We start from the raw sequence: 16,375 nt of genomic DNA, 5'->3' as shown, positions 1-16,375 counted from the left end.
ATTTAAAAAAAAACAGGAATTTTTTAAACCAATAAAGGTGAATTTAAGCAGCAAAAATACATAAGAATTATTTTTAAAAATACAAACTTAAATACTATCTATTTAATTTCTGGATAGTACAATCTTGAAGTTTTATATTCATTTAGTAAAAAAATGTAGACATTATTTGAAACGCTTCATTTAGAATGATAACAGTTTAACCCATTTTCATACAATTGTCAACAACCACAGCAGATTTTTTTTCTTTAAAAAAGATGCATCGTAATTTTGCTCCCAGCAACTGCTACATAGGTCTATTTTTGCTAATAAAAGTTTAAAACAAATTAATCAGTGTGGATATAGGTATTTAATATTTTTTTATTTCAGTGTTATATAGCTGTTAGAATTGTGTCTATTTTCTTTCCTTTTAGAAGTCTTTTCAAGATAGTAATAAACATCAACAAGAATTCATCTATATTTTTTGGCAAAGAAACTGTATCTCTTTCGCATGTGAAAATTTCTAAGCAGTTTCGCTACTGTGGAACATTTTTCTGAATAACCCACTCTCCCTCACACGATCAGAGGCATTTTTCAGAGAGAGCAGCAAATTTTTTTCCCATAGAAAGGGATAAAAATAGGCAGCATGGATAAAATAATCTTTTCACCCTTTACTTCCAAAGGAAAACTTAACTTTTCCTTTCCCCACCCCACCATAATTTACATTACTTTCGTGTGAGCACGTTTCAATACATTAATCCTTCTGCTATGAGAAACTGAAAAACTGCTATGACAAATGGCCTACATTACAAACATATTACAATCTTTGTCAAAATAATACAAAGAAAGTCATTTTAATATGTTTCTTGAAATGTATATGGGTCTCTTTCTACAGATAAAACTAAGATGAAAAATTACAAATACTTAAACAACCTAATTAATCATGGGAACTCCACACCATTCCCAAACTCCAAAAATGCTGAGGGCTTTTTTAATTTTGCTTTGTATTCATTGGATGATGTGTGTCAGATAACCTGCAGCAGCCCACTGCAGAAGTGACCTATGACATTTTCAGACACATCTACTCTGCATAGGCGTAAATGGTTGAAAAAATCAGTAGACAAATTTAAAAAAGAAAAAATCTGATGTGTACACTACATGACTTCCTTGTACGAAATATTAAATTATACGCATTTTTTCTTGCATTTCATTTAAACTTATTAGATTGAATTAAATCTACTTTGCCGACAGCGCATAAACCACAATAGAATAAATGCATTCTTTAAAATTCACTCTAGTATTTGTTTACCATAGCAACACTCTGGCGCTAGATTCACTTAACAGTATTAATAATTATATGACAGTTAACTTATATAATAATTATATAATGGAAACTAAGTTAACTGTTATATAATCCAATAATTACATAACAGTTAACTTATATATTTCGTTCACATTATAACTCGTAATGCACCAAATTTATATCATTTAAAGAATATAATTATCTAATCGTTGCCACATGTTCTATTCAAATACTATAATAAAGCTAGAACGATGTATAAAAGAAATTAAGCAAACAAAACAAAAAAGAAACAGTTTTTCACAGACGATTGAGTATTTCTCATTCAATTAATTCAGTTTTCACTTCGCGAGAAGGCAAAAATGCATAAAAACTCAAAATATCTATATTAAAAATTACGAAGAAAATTTCCTTGAAAAAATTCCAGAAAGAATTAAGCATGATTTAATTGGCAATAATAAATGAATGCGTTATCTTTGTTGTTGCGAAGCTAAGTTTCTCTAGATTGGCAACAAATCCACTAGTCTCTGTTTCAAATGTAAACATCAATGGCCGCCATATAAAAAAGGCTTAGCGGCACTTAGACAACTTTAAAACTGTTGATAATTCTAAAAATATTGCATACAGATTTACTAAAGGCATAAAAACCTTAACCGGAAGATAAAAACAACATAATGCAATCATTTTTAAAGCAAAAAATGTACAATTTACAAACATATAAGAGTAAAGAAACTGAGATCACTGATCCGGGTAACAGTGGCTATATATATAAATATATTGCGCAAAAAAATTATCTAGACCAAATTGGTCATACAGTATTGTACTACTACCCTGCTTGTTAATATAAATATATTTATATACGTTTGGAGCGACCGATTGCACCCAAAATACGAGGTGCACATCTACACGTTATAGCAGTCCTATATACAAAATTTCAACGTTCTGAGGCTACTCGTTTTTGAGTTATGCGAGATACGTACGTATGTATGTTCGTACATAGGTACGTTCGTACAGACGCCACGAAAAATTCTCTTCAGAATTAATTTTAAAGCAGTTTTATAATTTTTTTGAAGGAAAAGTGTATTTTATTCTGTCCTTACGTACAGATATTATGCAAAAACATCGTTAAATTGCATTCGATAGCGGTCAAAATGGATATTTTCGTTGAAATATGCTGCCTCAAACTTTTCGCGATTACAAAACTTCCTTTTTACTTCGTACAAGAAAGTAAAAATCAGTACCTGGACAAAAAAATTAATTTCTGACCTCAGAAATCATGTTTGTGGTTGAAAATAAGAAATATTAAGCCAAATGATGTAACAACAGAAGAGAAACTTAGTTATGAAACTCTACAAAAAAAAGAGAGTTATTTAATATTTAAGAAAGTGACTTCAGTCATTCATCAAATATTGCTTTACATACTCTACAATTGAAGAAGTACTCCCCAAACTCCAAAAATGCTGAGGACTTTTTCAATTTTGCTTTATATTCGTTGGCTGATGTGTGTCAGATAACCTGCAGCAGCCCACTGGAGAAGTGGACTATGAACTTTGAAAAAACTTTTTAAAAAATCAGTAGACAAATTTTTAAAAAAAAAATCAGTAACTGGACAAAAAATAAATTTCTGACCATACAAATCATGCTTTTGGATGAAAAATATTATGCCAAACTAACAACAATCATGAGAAATTTTAAGGATAATAGAAAGTCGGGAGAAATATATTGTAAATCGGCTTGGTGACAGAAAGTGCAATCAAAAACTGGTACTGCTATTTTTGAGAAAAGTTTCTTCTTCTAGACAAATGACATTTATTTTTTAACTCAATTTAAAAAACAAAAAGGGGAAAAAGGAGTTTTTAAAAATATTTGTGAATTTACGAAGTAATTAATGAAATTTGTTCTATTTTTTGAAAAGTTACTTAATATTTAGGAAAGTATCTTCAGGCATTCATCAAATATTGCTTTGCATATTCTACAGTTGAAGAAGTATCACAAAGCTGATGAAGAAAATGCTACTAAAATATAAAATGGAAGAAATTTTACACAGTGGATATGATTACACATGGATGAAAAATTAAATAAATAAGCGGGGAAAAAAGAATTTTAACAAAAGATAAGTATTTAGTTTTTCATGTGTAGGAGAAGTATATACTGTTAGTTACACAGTAGGCTAATAACATTCCCGTTGAATAAAATTAAATTTTAATTAAAAAAACACTAAACTGTCATTTGCATTTTTTTTCCCAAGCTACATATCAGTAGCTAAAATAAATTACAAAATACAGAACAGCAAAATACCAACTATTAAATAAATATTATTCATATTAAAGTGCTTACATTTAATTCCCTCTAATGCCAACATACATAACTAATTTTAAGCTGCCCTTGAAAATTAATTTTTAATAAGAAAAATTTTGTAAAAATATGAATTTTAAAACAAGAATAATTAATAACAAGAAACAACACAGCATACAACATATATCAAATAGTCTAATGCACAGAAAAATGTAAAATGTGAAACGGATATGTTTTACTCAGATCTAAACAAAACGTAGATCACATTCATAAAATAAATTACAATTTTCCTTAAATATTCATAAAAGCAGTTTTCCTCCAAAATTTGGGAATAATACCCAACTTGAACTATTAAGAAAGGAAAGTAAAAATTCAGCAGCATTACAGAAAAAAGTTTCACATGCCAAATCTTTCCAGTTACAAAATTTTACTCACATACAAAAGTTACTGCTAACTTTTAATATGTTGAGTCAGAAACATTCTATTCAACCTAACAAAATTATGGCATACTGAAAATTAAACTTTAAAAACCAATTACTTTATATTAATCATTGAACTAATTATGTTATTAATATACTAGCAACATATCATTCATTATGAATTTCACAAGATAAAACACTGCTACATTTTACATATTACATAAAAATCTTGCTTACAAAAAACATTTACTCAAGTGAAATTGGCAAATTCTATATAAAATAATTTTGATCTCCTTCCACATAGGAACAAGCTATAGAAGTCTTGCTTTATTACGCATTATGAAACAATGAAATTATAAATTAGAAGAAAGGATATAATATCTCTATTTCTATGATCAAGTGCTAAATGGGCTGAAAAATCATCTGTCATGTGGTTAGGTTCCCCTCCAGGTTGAGAAGCACAAACAGGACATACCTGTAAGTTAGTTTCCAAAAACTAATCAGTTAATCTTTTTTAAATAGTTATTTTAGACATCAAGGAGATTACTTTCATAACAATACACCATAATTAATAAACATTTAAATATATACAACATTAATTCCTTTAAAAATAAGTAAGAAAATTTAATAAAATATAACAATTATAATGAACCATTTTAAGAAAAATTAAAAGATCATGTATTTTTAAATATATGTATTTACATTTACATTTAAGTAAATAATTTAAGAAATTTACTCAACAATATAAAACTGCTTCACTTTTTTTAATTATTTTAAATTGAACACATTTTAAAAAGAAATTTAATTTTCTCACTTTAGTGAGGTTCATTCAATTCTGCTTTCAATTTCATCAGTTTCAATTACTGCGATTTTCTTTTAATTAATAAAACGAAGTTTTAGTCTTACTTAAATTAGCCCCTTCCTGTTCCATTTTTTTTTTAACTTCTGATCAAAAAATAAATAAATAAATAAAGTCCCCTCCCTCTCCCAATTGCTTAAAATCAACATATGTTCTATCCTGAATTCAGAAAAGCAAAATATTTTCGTCAATAACGTGTTTTTTCGCTTAATGTACTAGGATCCTTCCTGCATGTAATAATCACGTTCACTAACTTGTTTTCCCAGCAATGCACCCAAATTTTAAATTTCAAAAATACTTCAAAGTGTAATATGATATAACATTAGTACCTAAAGCTGTGTACATGATCTGGTGACGACTTTTTGCAATAGAACTAGAAGTATACGATACTTCTAATCTGGTAGCATAATAGTTCCATTTCAGACATATTGTACTTAATGATAAGAGTATTTTTTTTTACAAATTTCACACAGCGTTCTAAAGCAAGTCTCTTCCTTTCAAATGCCAAAGTCGTTTGATAAAATATGATTAAACACACAAGCGGAAGCTGTTTGCGCAGACGATATTTACAGTAGCAAGAAACTTTAATTAAAACACAATATATATCAAATACAGTGCTTTGAGATACTTAAGATAAGCAACAGCATAAAAATAATCATTAAAAATATGTAAAAAAATTTCACAAAGTAGTTTTACAATATTATCTTGAAAACAGCTTTACAATTCCTTCTTGACCTTCATACAAAAAAATAATGGAATCCTTTATTGCAGATTATTTTATAGCATATTTTCTCAAAAAAGAAATCTTGGCTATGTAATTCACTTCCTTTGGACCCACACTCTAAATCCACTACAAAAGCTATTTTCACATGTAAAAATAACCAAAGGTGAAATTACAGAAAATACAAAATGTTTTCCCATTTAAGGTGGGAATCTCACTGTAAAAAATGTGAAGAAAGTGGGATTAGTAAGGTGTGACATGTGATGCTAACCAAGAGTGATAAACCATTATTACTAGAGGATCTTTGTAATCGGGGGATGGAGGGGGAATATTTCACTAAAATATGTTTTTAACTCACACTAGGCTAAATCAAAACGAACAAAAAATACTCAGCTTTATTTTCACTAAAATGATAAATGATGCAATATATGACAAGCCACACATATAGAATAATTTGTTTACTGAAGCAGATGGATTAAAGCTGTACATTCTTAAAATGATCTAAATTGTACATTATGATGCGCTATCCCCTAATTTCAAAATTAAAAAATTTAGTCACGAATTTTAACCCTTTAACTTCCACAGAAACATACCAAGATTCATTTCTCAGTGCCACGGTTTATTCACACAGGCGTGCGTAGTTATACGATGTATTAAGGAGAAAATAAGTGCAAGTTTTACTTTCACAAAATAAAGAATAAAAGAAAAAATGAATGAACAAAATTTAATGTTTTGAGTAAAAGTATAATAAAAAGATGTAAGTATAATAAAAATGATGTTTTTATTATAAAAAATATCCCTAAAATGGAGTTTCGATCAATTCATTTTTAGACCAGTAAAGTGCAATACCAGGTTTCAGTGTTATACCTTGTGAAATCAGTATGCCTAAAAAATATTTCTTCTGAACTGGTTGAATGCCATGATTTTGTTCTTGATTTTTCGTTTGCAAGGTGTTGGTTCATATACTCGTCTAGAAAACAGTTAGTTTCAGTAACAATATGAAGCACGAGCAGTTCATCAAAAAATAATTCAAAAAAGATATATGGGTTTGAAACATCCATTACATCTTTTTTTTTTTATTCCTGGAACCTATTACAAAAAGTAAACGAAAACGGACACACAGAATAAAAAAAAAATACATTTTACTCAAGCAACACCAGCCAATACCGTGCAGTCACTACTTTTACCGCTTTAGACCCACCCCTCTCACCAATTTCTCCCCAATACCCTTCTCTACAATAGTATCCTACTTCGCATACTTTGTCAAGATCACTGTGATGTTGCATTCCAAAGCTTTGCGAATAATTTTAGGGGTAGCAGCGAAAAGCAAATGATAGTAGTTTAGAAGGGCGTATATATACGCCCGGGGCAGTTGACGCATCAGCTGAGCAAGGTGTATATATACACCCATGGCAGTTAAGGGGTTAAGGTACAATTAATTGGTTTTCAAAAAGAATTTGTATAAATAATTCAAAAGAGTGGGTACAGATGCAGAATATCATTTTGAAAAATCTACACTATTATCTCTAAAGGTAAAAAAATATATCAAATTAATCTGTAATGCTCCATGTTTATTTCAATAGTGAAAAATAAAAATATTGATAAAAGAAGCAAATTAATGGTCATCAGTGATGAACTAACAATACACAGGTAAAACTGTAAATTTAGATTTTACCTTAAATTGTAAATTTAAATCTGAATAAATGAGTTCTTATTATGCATGCAGGTGTCATTGAGAACTCATTTATTCAGATCCAATTAACAAAAACAATTTCTCAAAACAACATTTACAGTATAAACTTTAATAATAATAGCAATCATGAATGAAACCAATGTTAAATTAACTAGACTATGTTAATAAAATTCTGAGTACTTCCCTTTTATAGAAAAAGGGTGGTTTAAAATATAACATTTTTTACTGTTAAATGTTTAATACGTGCATTTACACCTTGGCAAGAAATAAACTGTTACTAATTAATGTGCAAAGAGTTTATGTTCCTTCAGTTACTTCAAATTATCTCTTTTAAAATACAAGATTTTTTCTTAAAATATGTTCTATTTTTAACATGCCTTCAATAAAAAAAAAAAAAAAATAAATAAATAAAAAATAAAAAAAAGATTCTAAAAGTTGAACACTCATGGTAGTAAGTGAAATAGCCACACTTTGCTATCACTCAGAACTACATCTAGCAAAATTTATGCTCAGGCAATATATTGGCCATGATAATGTGTTTCATGCATTAAGAACTGCTGAACTGTGAACTTCAAAGTGACTGCTAAAATGCATTAAATAAAATAATGAATGCAAATTTATATTAACTTGTTTTTATATAAATGTTAAATAAACTGTTGTGCAAATATAAATTAAAAATTATTATATTAAATGAATTTTTGACTTGAATTGGTCCCCATTTAGTCAGTTTTGTTTTTGTGGATGTTTATAATATTTAGCAACAAATCACACTTTCTTGTGTCATATATTCACCAAGGCAACGAGAAATAGTATCAAATTTTGGAAGTTATAAGGTATTTCTCCCACCTTCTTGGAGAGCCTTCGTGGTATAGTGGTCTTCATACTCAGCGCGTAATTTGAGAGCTCCGCGGTTTGATTCCCGGGGAAGGCGCTGGCATATTTTTCATCTTGCCTGCTTCCAAAAAATTCCTAATGTCTCTACAGTGGCGCACAAACTAAAAGGGTGTTGGATGATGATTCTCCTCACTCAGGATTTGGTGATTGGGCCCTCTAAAAACCCCAGTCGCCCTTTAAGAGGGGGAGTATATATAAGGTATTTCTCCCACCTTCTTGGTGAGCCTTCGTGGTGTAGTGGTCTGCATGCTCAGAGCATAACTGAGAGGTCTGCGGTTCGATTCCCAGAGAAGCAGTTGCATATTTTTTATCTTGCCTGCTTCCAAAAAATTCCTAATGTCTCTACAAGGTAAATAGTCAACTGCCAATAAAGAAAAAAAACAGCAGTCAAAAACATAACAGAATTTACATGTAACTGGAAATCAATGAATTTCAATTCGATGTTTGTAAAAAAAAATATTAAAATTCGAATGATTCCTGAAATCTTTCTGAAATTTGATGCAAGAAATATCTTTGTGACATTTTTAATTTTTCTATAATTTACACTTTATTAGACAGCTTTATAATTCCTACCAGTGTAGATTAATAAAGTTATTTCAAGAATATTTTTTTCATGAACATTCATAAATATTAATAATCATACAAGAACATAAATTTAAAAAAAAAATAAAAACTCATTATTAAACTTACAATTTCAGCTGAAGATTCAGAGTGCTCAGCAGCAACATGTTCAGTCAAAGCAGATTCTGTCAGTCCCATTCGACCACAAAATGGACAAGTAAATGACTGGGGGTGCTCAACAGAAGCTGCTTCTCCTCCATAGTACAAATCTAAAATACAGTAAAAGCTCATAATTTTGTTTGCAATAAAAAAAAGTATTGGTTGTATAAAAATAGCATACACATACCCCAAAAAAAGTTAGAAAGACATCAAACTGTTCTGCGTAGTCTGTCTAGTAATCATAATTTATTTTACTAAAAAAGGCAAAGTTCATTGTTTCCACATATGCAAAAAATAATATATATAAATATGAAAAACTATTTACATATATCACATTTTGCGCATGTTTAGCCAAACAATCTTTTAATTTCAATATATATTGCATACATTAGCTTCAACAATCTTCATATTTAAAAGCATATGTTGCACTGTCTGCATTTACAAACCAAGCATGCCTAAAAAATATACATTTCTGAGAACATCTGTAAGTTGAATTTATATGCAACTCAAATTTCAGATGAATAATGCCTATATGGTTATGATGGTTATGATGATTATGATGACGATAATAATGCAAGAACTTATACAAACAGTTTACATGATGATGATGATAATAATACAATATGGATTTGGGGTGAAAATAGTATGCTGTGCTGATGGCACGACTCCATGTGTTAACTGGTGTTCGTTGTATATTACTTATTGCATTGAGAGCTAAAATACATTTAGTATAAATCTCTGATAAGTTCTAATAAAAATACTGAAGGCATAGAAAAAATTAGTACAGTCAAAAGTCATTAATTCAGACACCCATAATCCGGAACTCAAAGCTAAAAACTTTCTGCGCATGCGCCGCGTTGACACATGCACATAGGCGTTTACGCGTGTGCGAAAGACCTTTACGACTGCGCATATGCGTTTGCGCAAGTGCAGAATACGTTGAACAGCGGAACTTTGTGTATCTGAACAAGAAATTATGTCTGTTTATAGAATTAAAGAAAAAGTATTATCACATAAAATGAAGCAACTTAAACAATTCACATTGAAAGAAATGTTTAATAAAGTAAACAAATAAATATTAAGCTTTTTTTTTGTAAATTTTGATACCCTTTAGATCATAATTGTTCTTTATTTCATAAATTACAGTTTCATATTTTTAATTTTAGAATTTCTGCATGCCATCTTACGAGATTTAAACTGATGATCTGTAATCCGGAATCGCCGAAGTCCCGACGAGTCCGGATTAACGACTTTTGACTGTATATGTTTTATGCCCTCATTATTTGAAGATCTTGCTAGAGACAAGAGTCGAGAGTTTAGGAGCATTCCGAATCTTGCCTTCTCTAAAACAATTTGCATATTGAATTAGTCTTGAAAGGCTTTAGTGACCGAGACGGTACAGATTATTAAAATCCCTTGACACTGGCCGTGAAGTTATAGTTCTGTAATGTCAAGTGGAGACATAACTGATTAAATTATTGCTTCTGCAAAGTCAGAGCCTGTCATCTCACACCTCGTAACAACTCAAACACTGCCACCTATGGGGCTCCAACACACATAAATTTCTTATTTTTGTGTGGTCCATTTCAGATTTATCTGGATTATTTATTTACTATATTATGGAAAAACATAGTAGGACTATTTGCCTATTGCTTAAAAATTACTACACAAAGTAAACCATAATAACTTCATGCAACCAATCATTTAAAGACTTGGAAACCATGATGCAGTATCATGTTATAATAATCCTCTGTACTTTAATAATTTACTACAGAAGGGCTGTGCTTCTCCATTCAATTCAAACAAGCATAACACAAAAACTTGTACAAAAAATTCAAATAGAAAATAAAAATTTTATTTTTTTTATGTGCAAATACTAAAGAATAATACTAACCAAAAACTGCCTCGAATAACTTGCTTATGGAATGAGGCAACAAGATAAGTTAACTTTAATAGAAACACAATGATAGAGATAATGTTAGAAAAGATGAAGTAGAGGATACAGACTCAGGATTTGATTCCATTCCTTATCCTATGTTACAGAAACTTTGATACAAAATTATTCATTTAACCCGCAAGCGCGCATGTAGAGTCCAATGAACCCGCCTGATTAAAGAAACCTTTCTGAAAACACAATATTTTTTCCGAAGTGGTTGTAATTCAGTGTAGTCTCCTCCAATGCCATCCTCTTTACGTTTCCGAAGTGTTTTTGCCAGAAATTTTATTCGAAGTTTTGTTTTAATCAGATTGAATCTTTCAGACCCAGCGTGTCTATTCGCTTTGCTGTAAGGTAGTTCATTTGTGGTAGCACAAAAAGCTGCAAACATGTCACGTAATTTATCCTATAAGGAAGAATTGTTACGTTTGCAAAAATTATTTGATGTATCCAACCATTGAAGAAACTGATGATGAAAGTTATAATGAATTTTTTAGTGCTCATGACACTAACTCAGAAATTGACATGCATTCTGAAAGTTGATTTGTCAACACTATCGTTATCTTCAGGACAGATGTTTTTATTTTATTCGGCTTACAATTCCTTACTAAATGTAGTATTTAATTTCGATGTACTCCGTCTTTGATATGATTTAAATCAAATTCTTCGTCATTATAAATATCACGAATACAAATCAAATAGTTTTCTGGTTGCAATTTTCTAATTTCGGCTATGCGTAAGGTATGCTTTACGCATCCGCGTTGAAAGAAATGTTTAATAAAGTAAACAAATAAATATTAGGCTTCTTTTTTGGTACATTTTGATACCCTTTAGATCATAATTGCTCATTATTTTATAAATTACAGTTTCATATTTTTAATTTTATAATTTCTGCATGCCATCTTACCAGATTTAAACTGATGATCTATAATCCGGAAAAATTGATAATCCGGAATCACCGAAGTCCCGACGAGTCCGGATTAAAGACTTTTGACTGTACTGTTCATACACTTCCTTTTAAACAATTTTCTTAAAAGAAAAAAAAAGGACAACCCCCCCTTTTTTTAGAAAAAAATTTTCTAAGCTTTCTTGCAATTTTCTACGTCCAAATTAATAAATTTTTATGTAACTTTTCGGTACTATTCCATTACAGCAGTGTCAGTTAAAAATGTGCCACTCTTTTTTGGCCACCAACTTTTGGCGAGTTTAAAATTATGAAATAATAATAGTGTAAAAAAAATTACTTCTGTAAAAAGTAAATTTTTTAATTTCATAATTCTTAAAGAAAGGAAATTCTTCTTTTTAATTTTTGTATCTAAAATATTCTACACATAAATAAAAAATAAAACAAAATGAAATTTAATCTAGACAGGTGGCATAAAGAATATTCTACACATAATTAAAAATAACAAAATAAAATAAAATTCAATCTAATCAGATATATATGTATTATAAATATCATTCAATATTACAGAAAAAATTTCAGTTTTTGAATATAACCGAGACCATATAAATTCTATTAAACTGACTCTAAATGGTGGCGAGAAGTGCCCCGATGATGTTTGTTTCTCCATTTAGCACTGCCCCACAATCATTTCACAGTATGCCATCCGGTCTCGGGGTCTACAAAATTATAATTCACAGTGAAATGTTCAAACCCAGCATTTCGTAATTCCTCTTTCTTATATCCTTTCCAACAGTCTGAAATTATAATGCTGCTATTCGCGATATTTTTTTGAATGGCAATTATTAATGTTGTAGCACAACAATCAGGAACAGCGACCAGAAAACCATTCTTTGCTTTCCCGGCACAAACCCCTGAATACCCATTGTTGCAGAACAACACATCCAGCATTGTTTTTCCTTTTTGTGATAAGACTTTGGTTTATTTCTACAATTTGTTCGCTCCATCGATTTTATTTTTTTATGAGGCATCTAACTATCTGCACATACCTCCCTCAAGTAGTTATTCGAATCTACTATCATATTATGGCTGATTTCTAACTGAAATTTGCAAATTTCGATCGACATCAATTCCTGACACCACAGGTAAATAAAACGAACAGCACTGAGGAAAGAAAGACGCAAGCCATCAAACCATGTTTTGGTTTTCAATCTTTTTTTTTCACAGCAAGAACGTACCTAACAACACCCCATAGAAGCTTTGTTTGAATCAAAAGTTAACTTCTGCAAATGATTTTGAGAACAAAGTCAATTGCCACGAGTTATTTCTTTGTCGTGAAGGAATCTTATGGCAGCCTCTTTGTCACTAGGTAATTTGTATATTGTGTAATCAATCGTACTAAAAAAAAGGCGAAATATGGCGAAAAAAATAACATGCAATATTTCAAGTGAAAACTGGGAATTTTGAGCCATGATATTTCAAACATTAAATTCTTGAGCCTCGATATTTCGCATGTTCTTGTAGTATTGTTTTCTTCTAATTTTATCTTCATCAAAATGTCAGATACAGGGAAAAAATAGAAGAAAGTTTTGAAACCGCAGTTAACAAAATTCATTGAGAAAATAGATAATGAAAACTTAGATAATGCTGAAGTAGAATTAATCTTAGAAAAATGTAAATCTTTAAAGAGGATTTCAAATCTATGTTTAACAAAATTTATAAAAATTGTGAGGATGATAAAATACACCTTCGCTGAGGAAAAACAGTCGATTTTAGAGAAAATCGAGGAGGTTCAGCTAAAAATTATTCGTAAAATAAGAAAAGGTCGTAAATGCAAGTGGCACGATATACCTGTACTGAAACCATTCCTATAGCATACCAGAATCAATTGTTGAAGGTTTACAGTTGCCAAAATTATCTTTACCCACATTCAGCTGAAATTTAACAGAATGGATAATTTTTAAAGATTTATTTAACACTAGTGTTTGCAACAATCCCAATCTTTCTGGAGCTCAAAAATTACAATATTTAAAAGATTCTTTGAAAATGATACATAATTCAGTCAATGCCTGTAGCTCATCAACATTTCAGTATTGCTAGGAATTAACTAGAATAGAGATTTTTTAATAAAAGAGAACACATATTTGCTTATATTAAAACAATTCTCAATGTTTTGCAAATGGAATCTGCATCCTCGATATTAAATTTAGTGGATTATGTAAATAACTCACTCATTCTAAATATTAGATCAAAAGATAGATAATTTTAGTGATAATTTGTTAGTTTATATTATTTTGCAAAAACTTGATGTTTTGACAAAGTTATGGTCAATTAAAAAAACACAAAATTCCAAAGTTGAATGAATACAATTTTTTGATAATTACAAAACAGTAAAACTTTAATTAATAAAAAGAACATTACAGAACATTACAAAACAGTAAAACTTTAATTAATAAAAAACATACACCAGATAAACCAATATATATAATAGGATTACTTCTCTGATTTCTAATCCTACTTGCTTATTTTGTAAGGATCATGTTTTACTCAAGTATACTAATTTTTTTAACTTAACAGTGCAATAGGACTAATAGAATTTGTTTTAATTGCTTGTCTAATGTCCATAGAGTTAAAATGTGTAAGAGGGGGTGTGGGGGGCGTCGGGCACGCAATCAACTGGAAGTTGATCTGTCAGCACTATCCTTTTCTTCAGGGCAGATGTTTTTATTTTATTCCGCTTATAATTCCTTACTAAATGTAGTATTTCATCTTGATGTACTCTGTCTTTGATATGATTTAAATCAAATTCCTTGTCGTTATAAATATCACGAATACACATCAATTGGTTTTCTGGTTGCAATTTTCTAATTTCGACTATGCGTAATGTATGCTTTACGCATGTGCACGTTGAAAGAAATGTTTAATAAAATAAACAAATAAATAATAAGTTTTTTTTTGTAAATTTTGATATTCTTTAGATCATAATTGCTCTTTATTTCATAAATTACGGTTTCATATTTTTAATTTTATAATTTCTGCATGCCATCTTACCAGATTTAAATTGATGATCTGTAATCCGGAAAAACCGATAATCCGGAATTGCCAAAGTCCCGACGAGTCCGGATTAAAGACTTTTGACTGTAATGTTTCTCCAAGTGTTTGTGAGAACAACTATGAAAATAACCATTTTGGAGCTCATACTAATGGTAAAAGCAGTCATGTACTTTTGTGTACTGCTTTATTTAAGGTTCAAAACTCAAAAAATGAATTCTAGATGTTTGTTAGGTTCAGATAGTGAAAAATTGTTCTTTCATCCAAAAAAGCTATCAATTTAGTATTCAGCACAAAGGATTTGAAGACATTTTCATGTTTAGGAAATTTCAATACAATAACTACTGGAGAAGTTGAACTGTTGTTTACACTGCATTTTATTACTAGCTAAAGAATTTCTACGTCCACTTACATAATACACAAAATTACAGGAAACATTATTCCAAGTGTAACATTACCTTTGAATTTATTTGAAAGTTTCCAAGATAGATCCCACATTTCATGAATGTGGAGAGAAATTGATATTTTGCTAGCAGTTAGCATTAAGGTTGCATTCTTAATTTTTATTAAATTAAACACATTGTGAAGAAACAATAGCACACTTTTCTTTATCAGTTATCTGAAATCTTGCTATTAAATTGGCCAAGCAGATAACAATGATCTATAACATTTGGAATATATCTTTAAAATATTCAATTTTGCATTGCTATTAAATTGGCCAAGCAGATAACAATGATCTACAACATTTGGAATATATCTTTAAAATATTCAATTTTGCATATGTAAATTTTGAAAAACAAAATTTAAACATTTATGAGTACAGTTTCACTGGTTAAATCTTAACAGAAAAACTGAACAATCTTATCAATAGATATGAAACTGAACCTTTTAATCACATTAAACTACAATAAGAAATCATACCGAAATCTGATCTGGTCAAGATGCACTGCATGGGATGATCGGCATTGTGCCGAGTAGTGGATGCTCCAGCTTCATAACATGTGGCACATAAATCATAATCATAGCATACAAGGCATTTATACCGTTTTCCTCTAAAATTTCCCTTCAGGCAAGAATCACAGCTAACACCTAAATCAATATGGAAAAATTAGATCACATAACATTATGTAAGAATATAAAGATAATAAAAATTTTAATGAAACATCTTTATGAAAATAACAGTAACTGCATAAAAATTGTAAGTGCTATAATATAAAAAAGTTTTAACAAAAGTTCACATAGACTTGTTTAATCAAATTTTGTCAAATGATTTTTGGCATTTTAAAGAAAGACACTTTCTTTAGAACACTGTGTTGTGAAATTTGTAAAACAATATCATTACCATTAAGTACAAGGTGTATGAAATGGAACTATCTTGCTACAAGATTAGAACCATCTACTTACAGTTCTGTTGCAAAAAGTCAGCTACAGAATGTCACCAAATCATGTGTATAGCTTTAGGTATTAATGTTGTATCATATGACACTGTGAAGGTTTAGTTCCCGAACGTTCAAAAACAAGGATTATGGACATTCAAGAAGCAGAGCACTCTGTCCGGCCTACTGATGTTGATGAGTCCCGCCTGTGAGAACCTGCAGAAGAAGATC

General features: G+C 29.9%; 1 protein-coding gene across 1 annotated transcript in view; it reads right to left on the bottom strand.

Annotated features, from left to right (window-relative positions):
* The window catches only part of Kcmf1 (Potassium channel modulatory factor 1), a 59,963-nt gene that overhangs the window by 20,090 nt on the left and 23,498 nt on the right, over window positions 1-16,375 (bottom strand). The window contains exons 2-4 of the mRNA XM_085825635.1: window positions 15,690-15,857; window positions 8,848-8,987; window positions 4,367-4,465 (exon numbers count right to left, since the gene is read on the bottom strand). Of these exons, the coding sequence (XP_085681761.1) occupies window positions 4,367-4,465; window positions 8,848-8,987; window positions 15,690-15,857 (407 nt within the window). The remainder of the gene's footprint in view (window positions 1-4,366; window positions 4,466-8,847; window positions 8,988-15,689; window positions 15,858-16,375) is intronic.

The sequence above is a fragment of the Stegodyphus dumicola genome, chromosome 10 (assembly GCF_044657685.1).
Source record: "Stegodyphus dumicola isolate Sdum_Otavi_A_Nest chromosome 10, ASM4465768v1".
Lineage (NCBI taxonomy): Eukaryota > Metazoa > Arthropoda > Arachnida > Araneae > Eresidae > Stegodyphus > Stegodyphus dumicola.
This window is presented reverse-complemented; position numbering and strand designations above follow the sequence as displayed.